This window comes from Heloderma suspectum, chromosome 7 (assembly GCF_057233095.1).
Source record: "Heloderma suspectum isolate Gila_16-S chromosome 7, 16-S_ref, whole genome shotgun sequence".
Lineage (NCBI taxonomy): Eukaryota > Metazoa > Chordata > Lepidosauria > Squamata > Helodermatidae > Heloderma > Heloderma suspectum.
This window is the reverse complement of record NC_139464.1, coordinates 125,391,469-125,410,081: the sequence shown is the minus strand read 5'-3', so window position 1 is coordinate 125,410,081 and position 18,613 is coordinate 125,391,469. Positions and strand designations below refer to the sequence as shown.

Sequence of the window (18,613 nt, the reverse complement as noted above, 5' to 3'; positions counted from 1 at the left end):
TTAAAATTTAGATAATTGATCAAATTTCTTTAATTAATTAAACTTACATGAGGGTTTGATAAAAGGTAAAATGGAAATTCTAGACTTAACCAGTTAATTTCTGTTCTTGTCGGCTGAAGGCAGACAGCTAGCTGTGGGATAGGCCCCTCCTCCAGAGTCAGAAAGGTAGGGGGTATCAGGAAGAGGAAGGGTCTCCCCTTAATACCCACACCTGACCGTTCCTCAGGCTGGCAGTTCAAATCCAAAACATCTGGAGGGCACCAAGTTGGAGAAGGCTGTATTGCAGCAGAGAAAGCATCTAGATTAAGGTTGTATCAACTCAAACTGCTGCAATGAGCAGCAAACACTTTAGAAAAGTATATGCAGTCCAAGAACACGCACAAGCGTTTCAGAAGCAAAGTGTCACAGCAGCCTGGATTTCAGTGGCGAGGTTTCCATTATTTCTAGTGATAACACAAGCACCCCACGTACAAACATTCACAATCAGCTGAGAATTGTGACATGTAAATAATTACACCACCATGGGCAGGCTTAGCTCCTCTCCTTCCCTTGAGAAGGATATTAAAAAAGGAGATCACCTTCCCGTTCTCAGAGCAGGGGCTATCCCAAATCTAGTTGTCCTTGTCCCATTGAGGGGATAGTAATTATCTATGTTTCAACCAATTAATTAAATTGACTGATTAATGAGTTAAAACAGATCAGGAATGGGCAACATGAAGTCCCTGCAGCCACCCCCTGCAGCCCCCACTAGCCCCAAAATTGAGGGGGAATCCAAAATATTTTTTTTAGTTTTTACTAACAAAATGGCATTGTTTGCAAACTAATTTTGACCCTTTTGGCACTCTGTAGCAGTTCTGGATGCCATTTTGTTTTTGTTTTTAAATTATCACCCCCCCCCCATTTTCAGCACCCACAGGGAGGGGGGTTATGTCCCATAGAGGTATGTGCCCCATTGGGGGGGTCTAAGGACAAAAATGCCCCCAAACCTCCTGAGGTTGCCCACCCTTGACATAGATGATTGCTCCATTAAAAATTAGTTGAACTCAGTAATCATAAAAGTCCCTCTACTTCTGAAACACCCTCAGATGTTTCTTCTTCTGTGGTGATGGGAGGCTGCCATTTAATAAACACAAGTCCACAGACTGATTAAGTAGCTGTGCATTTCTTTGCATCCTGTCCAGCATTCATAATTTTAACAATGAGTTTACATACAAAAAAAAATAAGCTAGGAAAATCAGCAAAGTGAGCAACCACATTTGAAAAACGTGGCAGTATAATATCTAAGAGCTCTGCTACATGAGGATTTTAACCTGCCACTTTACCAAAGCTTTTGCTTTGAGATTCGTTATGGGATTAAGATCAGCTCCTTTACACATGTTTTTTCCCAAGACCATTTCTTTCTTTCCCTTTCTATATGTTCCATTACACAACAACTAGGTGGTGTATGGTATAGTGGAATTGTGCAAAAACACTAGGGTTTCATACCGCCATTCACATATGTACCAACTTTTCTTGTTAGAAAAACCCCCCTGCTAGAATGGTTGCAAACAACGGAAAAGGCCCTAGAGGATGACAACATCATGTAAAGCACCCGCAATCTACCATGAGTGAGGAATTATGAGCCCACAATAAAGGCTCCAAGAAAGAAGGACTGTCATAATATAGATAACAAACTAGAAACCTTGGAAAATCAGGACCTAGAATTCCTCAAATCTCTACAGCATATTATTGTACATAATTTTCATAAGATAGTATTTTAGCATACACTGAGGTCTTGAAGTTTTTACAAATTAAAATTTCACCAAACCTCCAGCCATGATTACTTCACCCAACCACCAGCAAAAGCCATTGCGGCTGCAAACTTCAATACAAACAGATTATGAAAGTCCCCTTTAGTTTTTCCTTCAAAACTATTTATTATTCTTAGATTAGGTTCTTCCTTTAGAAAGACGCTTAGATAGCTCTCCAGGCATTGATCAGGGCCACACAGGTTCAACCATGCTTGAGTACTGGGTGCTCCCAGACTAATCCATGGGCTTACCTACCCTGACGTACACACTGGAAGTCTGGGCAGGTGCTGCCCCCGCCGCCCAGCCCGACCTTGTATTCATACTTAACAATACCTTTGGGACATCAGCACACTGTGAATTAACTTTCCAAGTATTCCCAAAATCATTTGGATCCACTTCAAGCTGCTTTCTGCTGCTGGTCAAGTCATTGTTTTGGATGCCATCAAAATTCCCACACAGGCCACATACTTGATCCTTGCAAAGAAATAAACCACGAGACTGTAAGTCCCCCGCCACCTTATGCCATCAATCATTTAATAAAAATGAGCCCTGTCATCCTATCCCTCAACCCCAGTTGGAGTGCTCTGAGAATCCAGCATTTTGCCAAGGAGCTCATGTAGGGGGGTGGGGAGAGAGAAACTATCCCATTTTACCCTCACAACTCTGTGTGATAGTTTAGGTTGATAGTGGGTGACCAAGGATTTCAAGCCCAGCCTAGAGAAGTCATGGGTGGGGGAAATGAGTTTTCCCCATTCCCACCGCCACCCCCAAGAAAAACATAGAACCTTTGGGGGAAACTGAAATATATGCAACTTTCTTATAAAACCTAAACGTATTTTCCTGCTTTAACAACATAAAAGTCATCATTTATTATATAGTAGGCATATAAAATTGTACTATTTTGCATTTTTATGAAATGTACAGAGCAATTCCATTTCTTTCAATAATTTTCTAGGCCGCCTTTTAGGGTAAAAACCCCCCAAAGGCAGCTTATATAGAAGAATCCTATGCATGTTAACCCAGAAACAAGACCCACTCTGTTTAATGCAGCTTAATGCAGTCCCAGATATGACTTAGACCTCAAAAGTATAAATGCCTTGCAGTGCAATCCTATACACATTTCCTCAGTAGTAAGATCCACTGAGTTCAATGGGACTTACTCTCAAGGTACACGATTGCAGCCTTAGTTTTGTCCAAGCAAAATTTCAAATATTTGAAATTTAGTATTATTACTAAATATTAGTATTGAAAATAATTTCAATACTAAAGAGAGAGCTGCACATCGCTGCGCCTTATTCTACCTTAGTGCACATGTATCTTAGCTGTTGCCATCTCAGTAGGAAAAAATAAAAGTTGAAAATAAACCGCACAAATTTTGTAGTAAACGAGATAAAGCATTATGTAGACAGAAACAGGCTTATACAGTCACAAGACCAGCAGTATATCTGGATATCAACTTAAACTTTATGACAACATTTAAAAAACTGAACTCTGCAGTATATGAAGGAATTATCATTCTTTAATGCTGTAGATCCCCTTCATGGATCACTGCCTTGTTGTGGCGAAGGGGCTTGCGTCACTCAGTGAAGCCATAAGCTATGCCGTGCAGGGCCACCCAAGACAGACAGGTCATGGCAGAGAGTTCTGACAAAATGTGGTCCACTGGAGAAGGAAATGGCAACCCACTCCAGTATTCTTGCCAAGAAAACCCCATGGAACGTATCACAAGGCTAAAAGAGATGACGCCGGGAGATGAGCCCCTCAGGTCGGAAGGTATCCAATATGCTACTGGGGAAGAGCAGAGGGTATTTCCAAGTAGCGCCAGAAAGAGTGAAGCGGCTGGGCCAAACCCGAAAGGACACTCAGCTGTGGATGTGTCTGGTGGTGAAAAGAAAATCCGATGCTGTAAAGAACAATATTGTTTAGGAACCTGGAATGTCAGATCAATGAATCAAGGTAAGCTGGAGGTGGTCAAACATGAGATGGCAAGATTGAACATCGACATCTTGGGAATCAGCGAACTAAAATGGACAGGCATGGGCGAATTTAATTCAGGTGACCATCATATCTACTACTGTGGGCAAGAATCCCTTAGAAGAAATGGAGTAGCACTCATAGTCAACCAAAGGGTGGGAAAAGCAGTACTGGGGTACAATCTTAAAAACGACAGAATGATCTCAGTACGAATCCAAGGCAAACCATTCAACATCACAGTAATTCAAGTCTATGCCCCAACCACTGAGGCCGAAGAAGCTGAGGTTGATCGCTATGAAGACCTACAACACCTTCTAGAACTAACACCAAAAAAAGATGTCCTCTTCATCATAGGGGATTGGAATGCTAAAGTAGGAAGTCAAGAAATCACCGGGATAACAGGCAGGCATGGCCTTGGTGTACAAAACGAAGCAGGACAAAAGCTAATAGAGTTTTGCCAAGAGAACATGCTGATCATAGCAAACACTCTTTTCCAACAGCACAAGAGGCGACTCTACACATGGACATCACCAGATGGTCAATATCGAAATCAGATTGATTATGTCCTTTGCAGCCAAAGATGGAGAAGCTCTATACAGTCAGTAAAAACAAGACCTGGAGCTGACTGTGGCTCAGATCATGAGCTGCTTCTTGCAAAATTTCGGCTTAAATTGAAGAACGTAGGGAAAACCACTAAACCGTTCAGGTATGACCTAAATCATATCCCTGATGAATATACAGTGGAGGTGAGGAATAGATTTCAGGGATTAGACCTGATAGACAGAGTGCCTGAGGAACTATGGACGGAGGTCCGTAACATTGTTCAGGAGGCAGCAACGAAATCCGTCCCAAAGAAAAAGAAATGCAAGAAAGCCAAGTGGCCGTCTGATGAGGCTTTACAAGTAGCTCACGAAAGAAGGGAAGCGAAAAGCAAGGGAGAAAGGGGAAGATATACCCAACTGAATGCAGAGTTCCAGAGAATAGCAAGGAGAGACAAGAAGGCCTTCTTAAATGAACAATGCAAAGAAATCGAGGAAAACAACAGAATGGGAAAGACTAGAGATCTCTTCAAGAAAATTGGAGATCTCAAGGGAATGTTTTGTGCAAAGACGGACATGATAAAGGACAAAGAAGGCAGGGACCTAACAGAAGCAGATGAGATTAAGAAGAGGTGGCAAGAATACACAGAAGAACTATACAGGAAAGATCTGAATGTCCCTGATAGCCATGATAGTACAGTCACTGAACTTGAGCCGGACATCCTCGAGAGTGAAGTCAAGTGGGCCTTAGGAAGCATTACTAACAACAAGGCTAGCAGAGATGACAGTATTCCAGCTGAGCTATTTAAAATCCTAAAAGATGATGCTGTTAAAGTGCTGCATTCAATATGCCAACAAATCTGGAACACTCAACAGTGGCCACAAGACTGGAAAAGGTCAGTTTACATTCCAATTCCAAAGAAGGGCAACGCCAAAGAGTGTTCAAACTACCGCACAATTGCGCTCATTTCACATGCCAGCAAGGTGATGCTCAAAATCCTACAAGCTAGGCTTCAGCAGTATGCGAACCGAGAACTACCGGAAGTACAAGCTGGGTTTCGAAGAGGCAGAGGAACTAGAGATCAAATCGCCAACATTCGCTGCATCATGGAGAAAGCAAGAGAATTCCAGAAAAACTGGAATTCTATTTCTGCTTCCTTGACTATGCTAAAGCCTTTGATTGTGTGGATCACAACAAACTGTGGCAAATTCTTAAAGTGATGGGAGTACCAGACCACCTTACCTGTCTCCTGAGAAACCTGTACGAGGGTCAAGAAGCAACAGTAAGAACCAGACATGGAACAACCGATTGGTTCAAAATTGGGAAAGGAGTACGACAAGGCTGCATATTGTCACCCTGCTTATTTAACTTATATGCAGAGTACATCATGAGAAATGCCGGGTTGGATGAATCAGAGGTCGGAATTAAGATTGCCGGGAGAATTATCAACAACCTCCGATATGCAGACGATACCACCCTAATGGCAGAAAGCAAAGAGGATCTCAAGAGCCTCTTGTTGAGGGTGAAAGAGGAGAGTGCAAAAGCTGGTTTGAAACTCAACATTAAAAAAACGAAGATCATGGCATCTGGCCCTATCACTTCCTGGCATATAGAAGGGGAAGAAATGGAAGCAGTGACAGATTTTACTTTCTTGGGCTCCAAGATCACCGCAGACGGTGACTGTAGCCATGAAATTAAAAGACGCTTGCTCCTTGGGAGGAAAGCTATGGCCAACCTAGACAGCATAGTAAGAAGCAGAGACATCACCTTGCCGACAAAGGTCCATCTAATCAAAGCTATGGTTTTCCCAGTAGTAATGTATGGCTGTGAGAGCAGGACTATAAGGAAGGCTGAGCGCCGAAGAATTGATGCTTTCGAACTGTGGTGCTGGAGAAGACTCTTACGAGTCCCCTGGACTGCAAGGAGGTCAAATCAGTCCATCCTAAAGGAAATCAACCCTGACTGCTCATTGGAAGGACAGATACTGAAGCTGAAGCTCCAATATTTTGGCCACCTAATGCGAAGAGAAAACTCCCTGGAAAAGACCCTGATGCTGGGAAAGATTGAAGGCAAAAGGAGAAGGGGACAGCAGAGGATGAGATGGCTAGATTGCATCATTGATGCAATGAATATGAACTTGAGCACGCTCCGGGAGAGAGCGCAGGACAGGAAGGCCTGGCATGCTATGGTCCATGGGGTCACGAAGAGTCGGACACGACTGAACGACTGAACAACAACAATGCTGTAGATTGTCTTCAAACGTAAAACCTTGTCTCAAAATGTATTTTACTCATTCTATTGGGGAAAATTGACTTTTTCAAGTCCATTCAAGTAAAAAATGGACTTTCCCCCGAAAGAACTTTTTTGAGTAAGTACACCCTATCAGATCTCATATACAATTATTTATATAAAGAAAGGTGAGTGTCTGATGTTTTGAATAACTATATCAAACCCTAAGGTTGTTTTCTCAATACCCTTGAGATTTTTCTAGATGCTTATGTTACTGAAAACCTCACTGGAAGGACATTTTTGACAGTGGCATCTTGCCTTTAGAATCATAGAATCATAGAATTGGAAGGTATCCTGGAGATCATCTAGTCTAACCCCTTGCTCAGTGCAGGTTCTGCACTGCAGGGAGCAACTACAGCATCCCTGAGAGATGGCCACCCATCTTCTGCTTAAATACCTCCAGCAATGGAGAACACACCACCTCCTGAGGCAACCTGTTCCACTGATGAACAGCTCTCACTTTAAAGAAGTTTCTCCTAATGTTTAGCCAAAATCTGCTTCCCTGCAACTTCCATGCATTGGTTCTAGGCCTGCCCTCTGGAGCAACAGGGAACATATCTGCTCCCAGTTCTGCATGACAGCCTTTCAGATATCTGAAGATTGCTATTATGTCTCCCCTGAATCTTCTCTTCTCCGTCCTAAACATACCCAGCTCTTTCAACCACATTCCTCATAGGAATTGATTTCCAGACCCCTCACTATCCTGGTTGCTCTTCTCAGGACATGCTCCAACTTGCCAATGTCAATAGGGTGCCCAGAACTGGACACAGTACTCCAAATGCAGCCTGACCAATGCAGAATAGAGTGGAACTATTACTTCCCATGATCTCGACACTCCGCTTCTGTTAACGCAGCCCAAGACTGCATTCACTTTCTTAGCTGCCACATCACACTGTTGGCTCATATTCAGCTTGTGATCCACTAAGACACCTAGGTCCTTGTCACATGTATGGCTGCCAAACCAGGGCTCCCTGATCCTATACTTGTGTCTTTGATTTTTTGTACCAGAATGTAAGACTTTACATTTATCTCTGTTGAGTTCCATCTTGTTTGTTTCAGCCCAGTATTCCAACCTCTCAAGATCCTTTTGAATCTTGGTTCTGTCTTCTGTGGTGTTGGATAGCCCTCCTAGCTTTATGTCATCTGCAAATTTGAAAGCCAGCTCCTCTACACCCTCATCCAGGTCATTCATAAAAACATTGAACAGCACAGGGCCTAGGACAGAGTCTTGTGGCACGCCACTCAAGATTCCCTCCAGGAAGATGCTAAGCCATGAATAAGCACTCCTAAATTAAGTAATCAGCCAGCTGTGGATACACCTAACTGTAGTATTGTCCAACCGCATTTTACCATCTTGTCAACAAGGACATCATGGGAAGTCTTGTCAAACGCATTGCTGAAACCATGATATACTATTTCCACAGCATTCCCATGATCTATCAAACTTGTAACTTTGGAAGACTCTCCCCTATGAAGCCAGTTGAGTGAATACCTTAGTTATTGGTCTTGATATCTCCTTACTTATTGGCACTGGGCAAGTCCTTCACTTTCTGACAATGGCCTTGGGTGGATAAGATTAGCTTTTCTGTATTTCTATACTGTCTCCTGTTCTGAGTTTAGAAAATTGTACATTTATACATTTGTTATTTTATCATTGGGAATATTGTAGAATAGATTGTAATTTTACTGTTTAAGCCACCTTGTGGGACAATCTGAGCAGAAAGGCAGAGGCTGGCATGCATACATAAATAATTCCTTATTAAGTAATGTACCAGAATGGACTTACTTTGTAATATTCTTTCAGTATAACAGTAATTCCCATGTCCTGGTCCCAAGTTAGAGAGATGGCTCGTCTGTCCAGTAACAGAATGTAGTAGCGTCCAGATTTCAAGACTTCAACGTTGGCTTCCTCTCTAGGAGGTGTCAAGATGTCAACCTCCACAACAAAACATACAAAATCTTCACTTTTCATATATATATAATCATAGTTCAAACACCGTTGACAGCAGTTGAGTTGTTCACCTCCATAACTGAGCTGTTCTCAGTATCACAGCAGCTTGGCAGGAATATTCAGCACGATGTGCCTCTTGGATGTCCTGCCAGGGGCGATTGCTCAGTTGGAGCAAGTAGGGCAGCAACACGCATGCAGGGCCAACCCCCCCCCCCCACACACACACACACTCCAGTCTGGCCACGCGCACATTATGTGCGCCCTGCTCAGGCAGCGCTCCTCCAGGCTTCTCATCTTGGCACTGACTGCCGAGCCTGCCTCATGGACCAGCTCGGCAGTTCAGGCTCACAGACGTGAGGCGGGCAGTGAAGCAGGACTTGTGGGAGGAACCCTGTGCTTTGCTGCAGAATATGGGCTGTGTCTTTCCCCCCGCCTCTGCAGAACCAAGGGTTTTCCTGTGAGGTGGCCGTCGATGGGCAGCACATCTGTTGCTTTTCTTGGTTATCACTGTGTGCAGGGCCTGCGTGGTCGAGCAACTGACCCCCATTGCTGCTGCCTGGCTGGCAAGGGTGAGGAGAGCTAGCAGCACAGCAGAGGTGGGAGACGTGGCAGCAGTGGGAGGAGAGGGAAGAGCAGGAGCAGCAGGGATTGGGGAAAGCCATTGGGGGAGCACCGTGGAAGCTCTGCGCATGTGTTTTCTGTGTGAGGGGTGTGTGTGTGTGTGTGTGTGTGTGTGTGTGTGTGAGAGAGAGAGAGAGAGAGAGAGAGGTTGGGGCTCCATGCCAGCGGTGGGGTGGCCCTGCCCACTGCGGGCATGCGGCTCCCAGTGTGCTTGTCCAAGACCAATCCAGCCCTGGGGCCAAATAAGTTTCCCCACCCTACCCTAACCTCTTGCCCCCCATTTTTTTCCAAATTTCTTTTTTTTAATCCTTTTCCCCTTAATTTTGCCCATTCTTAAAATGTTTCAAAATGGTGGGCAGGTGCTAGTGAAGTGACCGTGCATTGTTTTCTGATCTCAAACTTCATGTTCCTCTGTTTCCCCTTTCTGCGTAATATGGAATGAGGTGCTGCCTGGTGTGGCTGTAACCCTTCCCTCTGTCTTGAACCCACTTTCCGTCAGCTTCACTGAATGATCCTGATTTTGAGAAAGGAAGGAAACGCCTATTAATTTTCCAGACACTATCCAGAGTTTTATAAACCTCTATCATGTCCCCAGTTTTCAAGCTAGAGTTCCCTCTTCATGTGCCTACATGCTGAATCTGTTCTAAGTGGTTTTAATGTTTTTTTAATTTTGTTTTAATTTTCTAATATTGTTTTATTGATTTTATATTTTATGTATTATTGTGGGTTTTTTTAATAGTTGTACACTGCCTTGGTGACATTTGTGGAAAGGGAGCATATAAATGTTATTTAATAATAATAATAATAATAATAATAATAATAATAATAATAATAATTTGTTCAGTATATTTGGAATAGGGATGTCAGAGAATTCCACGATGGATCTTGGTGAGGCCGAATGCCAGTGCATTCGGCCCCCCAAAATATATCGCGGAATGGCCTGCCACCCCCCCATCCCCTGCGGATCCCCCCCGGGACGAGACTTACCTGGGGCAGATGTTTCGGATGGCGGCAGCTCCAGCGGCAGCTTTGACGGTGGCAGCGGCGGTGGCTGGTCTTCCGACCAGCCGCCGCCATTTGCAGTCTGTGTTTTTTTCTTCCCCCCCCCCCCCATAGACCTGATAGGCTACATAAAGACTTAACGTAGCCTATCACGTCTGGGTAAAAAAAAAAACACGTACGCAAATGGCGGCGGCTACAGCCACTGCCATTTGCGTTCCTTATTTTTCACCGTCTTAGTCTATGTAAATATTTACGTAGACTAAGACGAAGACAAGAAAGGGGAACACAATTAGCGCCCAGTATGCTATTTGCGTTCCCCTTTCTTTTCTTCGTCTTAGTCTATGTAAATATTTACATAGACTAAGACGGCGAAAAATAAGGAACGCAAATGGTGGCGGCCATAGCCGCCGACATTTGCGTACGCGAGTTTTTTTGTTTTTTGTTTTTTACCCAGATTCCTCCGCGGCTGGAAAATTCAGCTGCGGACGGCTCTGGCCTGTGCTGGGCCTGGCCAGCTGCTCCACGGAGCTGCCACAGAGCACAGCCGGCTGTCGAGGATTCTGGGGGGGAGAACCGGATCGCCTCCCCCCCCATCAAGGATTCCGGGGGGAGGGACAGAACGCCTCCCTCCCCCACCATGAACAGAATCTGCAAAAAGGTAAGTGACTTTCGTACATCCCTAATTTGGAAGCCAGAGAACTCATAGCACCAGTTCCTGAAGTGACCACAAAGGGCCTCAGAGAATTCACCCAGGACAGGTCCTCCCCACAAATTCCCAGGAGCTGCTTATGTGCCCTGAGGTGTAAGAAAAGAGAAGCCTTAATGTATGTGTGCTTACATCCTTTTGGTGATTTTAAATATGTTTTCATTCCTTAAGATAAATTGATCTGAGCTTTTAGAAAGCACTCTATACATGCCTTCAATAAATGAAAATTTTCAAACCAATGAAAATTTTGGCACTGCTTAAAAACAAAATTTTGAATGAAAAATGGCTGGATTAACACTTCCTATGTTTAAGCCAAAAACAAAGCAGCATTGTGTGACTTCATGTTTCACTGCAAACATATTTGCAAAGCTCCAGTATTCCAGGGACGCTCCAGCACTCTTGGAAGGTCAGGCCATGGTAATTCTATAACACACTGGGGGTCTGTGAAGGATGAATGCAGGGACATTCCTGGCTGTTACAATGCCCAAGGCAAACAGCTGAACTCTGCCCTCTGGAAAGGGGTTTGTTCTTTTTTCTCCCCCCCCCCCCGCCCTCTGTGTGTGTGTGTGATGTGAAGAGCTCCCTTTGATTTCCGTTGTACAACATGTGGTTGGAAAGAGGGAAGAGCAACGCAGGCATCGGGGTAATTTTTTCACCCTCTGACAGTTGTTTTTGACTAGTTTTTAATGAATATCTGAGAGCTGTGCAAGCAGCTCCTGAGCCATGAAGTGCCGCTCGGGCCAGCAGCACCTGTGAGGTGCTGTGCGTGAGCCGGCCGGCCGGCCAGGGTGCCCCTCCTCTGCTTTCCATCACCGAAGGACGGAGTGCTCCAGGGACGGCTGTGATGATGGTGCGGGGCTGGGCAGTGATCAGGTTCCCAGCCAGTTGGGAAGGGTGCCTGCGGTAAGGGTGATGCTGGCCTGCTCAAAGGCAGCTCCGCTCTCCCTTTCCCTCCCACCAGGCAGGTACTTGCTCTTCGGGCTAATGGGGGAGACCCCCCAGAGCCTTCGGCATGGCCACTGAGGCCCTGATACACTCTTTCCTTCAGCGCTGAAAAGGTTCTTCAGCCCAAGGGGCAGACCTTCCCCAGCCAGGTGCCAGTGGCTATGGCAGCCATGGGCATCAGGTCCCATGGCCCGTGCGGCCAGCCCTCAAGCGGCTTGGCCAGGGACTTCCTGGACTGAAAAAGCTGATCGTTGCCATTCTATAAGAAAGAAAAGGGAGCAAAAATGGGGATTTTTCCTATTCAAGAAAAAAAGTTTAAAATAAAGCGAAAATAAATAAAGCTTCCCATTTTCAGCAAGTTTTTATATGCCACCCAGATATCGAATAAAAGGAAAATGGCTCTTCGAGAAAGGAGGTGTGCTGAGGAAACTTGTTTCTATAAGAGCTATTCTATCTTTTAACAGTAAGTACAGAGTCTCAGCTAAAGCCCTGAAGATGGTAAAAGCCCTGAATCATAGCCTTGGTGATATTGGGTGCGGTCTTGCATGGCCCACATACAAAGCCACGTAACCCATGGGGCCCTCACAGGATTCAGCAACACCCTCCTCCTTGAGTGGCTGGGCACACAGCTCACAACACTCATCCCTTGCAAGAATCCACAAACGTATCCTTTCTTCTGTGGAGGGACAGCCATGTTTTTAGATGTGAGAATCCTCTTTAAAAATCTTCACATTATTCCTAAGATAAAATTGCCTTTCTGAGCCAATGAGGATGTGGTCTTGGATAGATTAATGCTTGTTATAGGAAATTTATAAATTGACCAAAAATAAAAGTGAAGGCGATTTTTCCCCCTGTGCTACAGGAAACACTCTGACTAATATAAGCACTCCTCCCATCCTGTATACTGTGATAATTATCTGAGGCCCTCCTCTGAGTGCCTCCTCCAAGAGAGGATCAGAAGGTGGCAACAACAGAGAAGGACTTCTTGGTGGTAGCCCCACAGTTGTGGAATGATCTCCCCACAGAGGTCCACCTGCCACCAACATTGTCATATTTTCAGTGCCCAGTTGAGACTGCCCTCTACTCCCAGGCATTTGGCAGCATAAGATGGGATTTTAATGTCAGTTGTTTTATCAAATCCCGGTGTTTTATTGTAACTGTTTTTAGCTGTTTTAAACTGTTTTTAAATGTTGTATGTTAAAGTTTGTATGCTCTGTTTTTTATATATAATTGCTGTGGACTATTTGATTTGGCTATTGGGATCCAGAGGGGGTGTCCTACACTCCTATTGTTGTCACAGTAATCCTTTAAAAAAGGGGACATTGGCAGAGAGATTTGGCTATTGGGATCCGGAGGGGGTGTCCTACAGTCACGCCTTCCCTTTTAAGCTGATGGAAGGGCAAAGAACCTTTGCTAGGAACATCTCGTCTTCATTGCCTGAAGCCTGCTCTGTTTGGATCCATCAACGTCTGGGCTTTAGAGAGGCACTCTGCACATGGACTCTCCCTTAACTGGAACTTTGGATTGCTAAGGACTTGCCATGAAAAGTACTGTGAGGCTTTTCTCAGACTTGAACTCCCATTTGCTGTGGACTGTCTGTCTTTGTTTGTCATCAGTTCATTGTACTGGCAGGCTGTGTTTGATCCACGACTTTTGGACTTTCCTCTGCCTGGACACATGCAGTGTGGAGTTACCAATGCGAAAGCGTTGGCATGGAACTCCCTGCGTGTCTGGGTTTACCCTTCTCTTGATCTTGATAGGCCTCAACCATGTAGCCTGGAGTTATCAGCAAAAGATTCAAAGTTGGACTCTCTATAGGTGTGGTTTTGTTTAGGTCTTTCAAGAATGTATCCCTTGATTGCCTGAGGGTCATTCCAGGAATCATTCCCATTCCTTGTCTGGGCTTTGGAACCCTGTGCAAGGATTTCCTGGGTAAGGTACACCAGGAATCCAGAGTCCCTTCCCTTGTGTTCAGAACCGTGATGATGGCAATGTGGAAACCATGTTGATGAGGATCTCCGTCACGGTGGTAGTGTTAGCTTTGGACTGTTCTGGAATTACATGGAGCCTGTAGCTACCAACCATCAGCTATATGAATTCTGGAGAGTGTAACCGTTAAGCTTTTGCCATGGGATTTCCTGCAATAAAGAAATCTCACTGATTTGAGTGTCCAGTGTCAGATTGCCTGAGCGTGTGCACTGGGGGGATCAGAAAACCTGACAGGTAGTATATAAATATATCAAACAAATTAATATAAATAAATACACAGATGCATTCTTATACAAAGGCACTCTTCTTTTCTATTACTTAACCATGAGTCCCAACAGGTTCCTTATGAACAGGTTCTTAAGCTAATATCTGGGAGCTCTGGTACTGAACTTGTAGCACCCAAATATTCCTTTATCTAGTATACCCAGACTGGGTACTCTAATCCCAGTGCAGAACTGGCAATGGCAAATGCCTTCTCCCAAAAGACGCTACTGAGAGCTGGTGTGGTATGTTGGCTAAGACAGAAGTACCTTGTTCAAATTTGATAGAAAGCATCAGAAGGCTTGCTCCTCCACAACAGCGCTTCTGTGAAGACAAAGGAGGATCGTACTTACATCTCCATTGTACAGCTCAATTTCGCCACCATCAAACAGAATGGTAATCTTTTTAGTGCACATCTCCCCCGTAAAGCTGCATCCCTCATTGGCAATGAGTATCCGAAAGGTTCCACCATTATTGTTGTCACAGTAATCCTTTAAAAAAGGGGACATTGATAGCAGATGTTTGGAACATGCACATCTTCAAAAATCACAAGCCTAGGTTTTGCAAAGAAAATCTGAGGATTCTCTTAGCATCTTCAGGTTCAAGAACAATAATCCCTGAGTTCTTTTTGTTTGCATCCTGGCCTCTCTCAGTAAAAATCAGGTGTGAATGAACTTATCCATGCTTATTTGCAAGTAAGTCCCACTGAAGCCCACAGCAGGAATGTGGGGCATGGATTCCTGTGGCACAATCCTAAGGTGCTGCAATGTATGTGTGAATGCCAGAGCCAAATGGACCAAATGGACACTTAGGTCTTGCCCTCCTTTTCATGTGACTGGGTGGGAAAGACCTACCCATGTTTACCTAGTATTCATGCCCATACTGCATGTGATTGCACCACAGGGAAGTGGTTCTCAGGCTGTTGCAGAGGACATGAACTGGGCCTGGGTGGAGATTTGAACCCAAACCTCCCTGACCCAAGCCCAACCATCTGTAGGACTTAGCAGTTCAAAGAACAACTAGTGTAAAAGTTGTTCACTCCTGTCTGCAGTTATATATGTAGAGGTCCCACTGGGTTAAAAGGAATTTATACAACTGAACGCTTGCAAAGTTACCATGGACCTATTCCTATCTTCCCAAAGTAAACACAATCCTGTCCTAAGCTAGTGGAAAAGAGCTTTGCAACTTTATCCAGGCATCTACAACTTTTGTTTGGCCTTGGTAGCCAGTCAAGTTTATAGCTGCTAAAAGTGCCACCAGCTCTGCCCCTCCCTAATTTGGGATGAGCGTGAGAGTCCAATCTGTGACATTTCCACTGCGCTTCAGAGGCACCGAGAAAGCAGTGAGGAATCTTGCTACTTTCGAAGTGCCTTTCCCCAGCACAATATCATAGAAAGCTTCCACCTTTCTGTAAGTTTGGGAGTAGGATGATTTCTTGTCCCTGATATCACACTGGGCTTTGGAGACACTTGGAAGCAGCAGTACTTCTCATTGCTTCCTGAATGCCCCCAAAGCCCTGGGCAAAGCCAGAGGAGAGCCTCCACCCATCTCTTGCCAAAGATACACTCACCAGGTGACAAGTTGGTAAGAACGTTTGCTGACCCCTTGATCTGCCTCACTTGCCACTTAACATCCTACAAAACTTCTGATTAAAGTTGTTTCACTGGCCCATGTTCGCACCCCCTCTGGGGACAGGGAGCTCTTGCTGTAGCATTTAGGATTCACACAGCCGCATGTGGGCCTACTCCCCTTGCCACCTCCTTCCTGTCTGTGGATGGCACAGAGCATGGAATCAACTCTTAGCGTTGTCACCAACAATATAACCTAGTAGTGGGCTCTCCCATTGTAGAGGCATTCAAGGTGAGGCTGGACAGCCATCTGTCAGGGATGCTCTGACTTGGATTCCTGCTTTGAGCAGGGGGTTGGACTTGATGGTCTTATAGACCCTTTCCAGCCCTACTATTCTATGATTCTATGAACCTAAACTGAAATGTGAAGTGAATTCAGAAGACTCTTCTCGGATGAAATTTCTGAAGGATTTTGAAGAAAGAGGAAAGGATTTCAATAGGTTTTCAGGGTAGTTTTACATTATGTACTGCGTGCTCTCAACCACCACCACTCACATCTCCCAGTATGGCATTCTATCCCAACTCTTACCTGAACTAGTACATACTGACAGTTGCCTGGAAATCTGTATTTCAGTCCATCAAAGGTCAGATAATGGGCTTTACCAATGACTGAGCAGGTACCATCGCAGACATTTTCTGTGCATTCCCATTTTCGAGCATGACAGACACTGCAGTGGGCAGAAGACCAGCAGTTATTACTGGTTTTCTATGTCATCAAAAGCCTGCTTTGCAATGGTACTAGGACAAAAACAGAGTTTGTGTCTTGGAGAGAGCACGCAAAACTCATTAGTTACTGATAGGGATAAAGGAGAAATTGATTTGGTTTGCATTTTAATATGAACTGATCTAATTCACACTTCCCAAACTAATACATGAACCAGAACACAATTATCCTTCAGTTTTTGAACTTCTCCAAATGTTGAGAAGTTTGCAATGCAGTTCTCTGATATAAAAATGCATATAAACATGGAAACATTAGGGAAAACTGCATACAAAAATTCATATATTAAAGAAAATAGCATAAGAAAACACATATACTAGCGGAAAAGCCTTGCAAAAATGCATATAATAGAGAAAACACACAAAAATCCACACCAACTTCCATGCATACAAAAGTGTGCACAAGAAGACTTGTGAAGTTTTGTGCAAACTTTAAAAAACAAACACACAAACTGATATGGAACAGAACTACAATTTTAGCCATCAGTCCCGAATAGAACACATTTTACAGGGATGGGTGAGGATTTCGTTCTCTTTGCGTTTTGTGCGGAACTTACTAACATTTTCATACTTTTTCATAAATTAGACAGAACTAACTTGAGATTTTAAAAAATTGGAATCTGGGAAAAAGCAAACCTGGCCGATTCATCCACCCAGGCAGGAGGCTATCTAGCAACTTAAACATGGCTTCCATAAAGGCCCAGGTGCTTCAGCCTCCTCCTCTGAGGATGTCCCTTTCGAGACACACCCTGTGAGCTAATGAGACAAGACACCCGGCTCCACCTCTAGCCTAGCAAATCCTGTCCAACCGCATCCCTGACTGGGTAGCTTCTGCCCAGGCTTTACCAGCCTTAGCTCCCCCCAGGCCGCACTTAGGAGAGCAGCATTTTTGAAATCAAAGTTAGCACCTCTACATGCAGAGGATACAAGCTATAGTTGAGGACTTCTTAGTGATTTTATTAGGAGGCTTAAACATGTGCTAAAATCTCTCCCACTGAAAACTATACAATTTAAAAGTGGATTGAGTTTAACTGGATTGCACCCAGCCTGTTTTATGAAGTGCTTATGAAAAACCACTAACTTTCCCCTTTAAAGAAATGAACTGTCTAACATACATTTATGTAGTGTGCATTGAATCCATAAAAATCTATAAACAGCAAGTTAAGTCACCACAAATAGGTTCTCTCTTTACTTTTAATGCTACATGTAAAAATCTCCACCACTTTCTTATTAGCAGAAAAGGACTGGACATAACACATAATGGAGAACTTTATAATGTGTAGTAATTTACCATGGATATCCTGCTCTGTACAGATTATTCTCTTACGAAAACACTTCTACTGCCCTCTGAAGGCCAGTATAGATTAAATATGGCATATAATAAGATATTATCCTCCTTTTTTGTGGTCACATTGCTTTTTACTCATAAGAAACCAGAAAAGTAGTAGAAAACATGAGATTGCACATGCTCCAATAGCCTCTGTTTTCCAAGAATGGCCACTATCTTCTTGTCCTTGTTAAATTACTATCTTTATTTTGACTCTTAATTCCCCCATTGGGGAAGTGCCTTTTAAATTTGATTAGTTTGCTATAGTTCTTGTTCTGTAGGTTTCACCAGTCAGCACCCCTATCTCCAGAAGTTAATTTTCCCTGAGTTTGGGATGGGATGCAGTTTGCCTCTAGTGGGCATGTACACTAGAGACACACAGATGAGAACACTAAATACCATATACTACAGTACCTGCCATTTCACTGGAGATAGGCAAGCTTGCCCTGGCTCAGCTCAGATGAAATAAGAGGAATTATTTCTGGGAGAAAACAGTAAGAACTATTTCCCGAAACAATCCACAGCTCAAAAGATAGCTCCCTTCCCTGACCCCTAGTTCCCCAAACACCCTACTCACCAGCCCCCAGTACCTGAAATACCCTCCTCCCCTTCCCCCCAAAGTTTTACCTGGCAGATCCACAGCAGCAAAAGCAGCAGCAGCATGCCCAGGGGCAGGGCAGAGTCCTCGCCACCACTGCTCCTGCACCCATGTGCGCTGTTCATCAGCGTGTCAGCATACCCAGTGACCCATGGCATGTTACTGACATTAGATTGTTTTGATTATGTTGTGATTTTAAATATTTCTTTTCATTTTGATCATTGAGAGCCACCTGGTAGATCTTTAAACGGAAAGCAGGATATAAAAGTTCT

General features: G+C 44.1%; 1 protein-coding gene across 1 annotated transcript in view; it reads right to left on the bottom strand.

Annotated features, from left to right (window-relative positions):
• Positions 1 to 18,613, bottom strand: part of VWF (von Willebrand factor) — a 273,421-nt gene that overhangs the window by 151,118 nt on the left and 103,690 nt on the right. Inside the window, exons 20-23 of the mRNA XM_084811394.1 lie at positions 16,226 to 16,364; positions 14,422 to 14,559; positions 8,380 to 8,529; positions 2,124 to 2,264 (exon numbers count right to left, since the gene is read on the bottom strand). Of these exons, the coding sequence (XP_084667520.1) occupies positions 2,124 to 2,264; positions 8,380 to 8,529; positions 14,422 to 14,559; positions 16,226 to 16,364 (568 nt within the window). The remainder of the gene's footprint in view (positions 1 to 2,123; positions 2,265 to 8,379; positions 8,530 to 14,421; positions 14,560 to 16,225; positions 16,365 to 18,613) is intronic.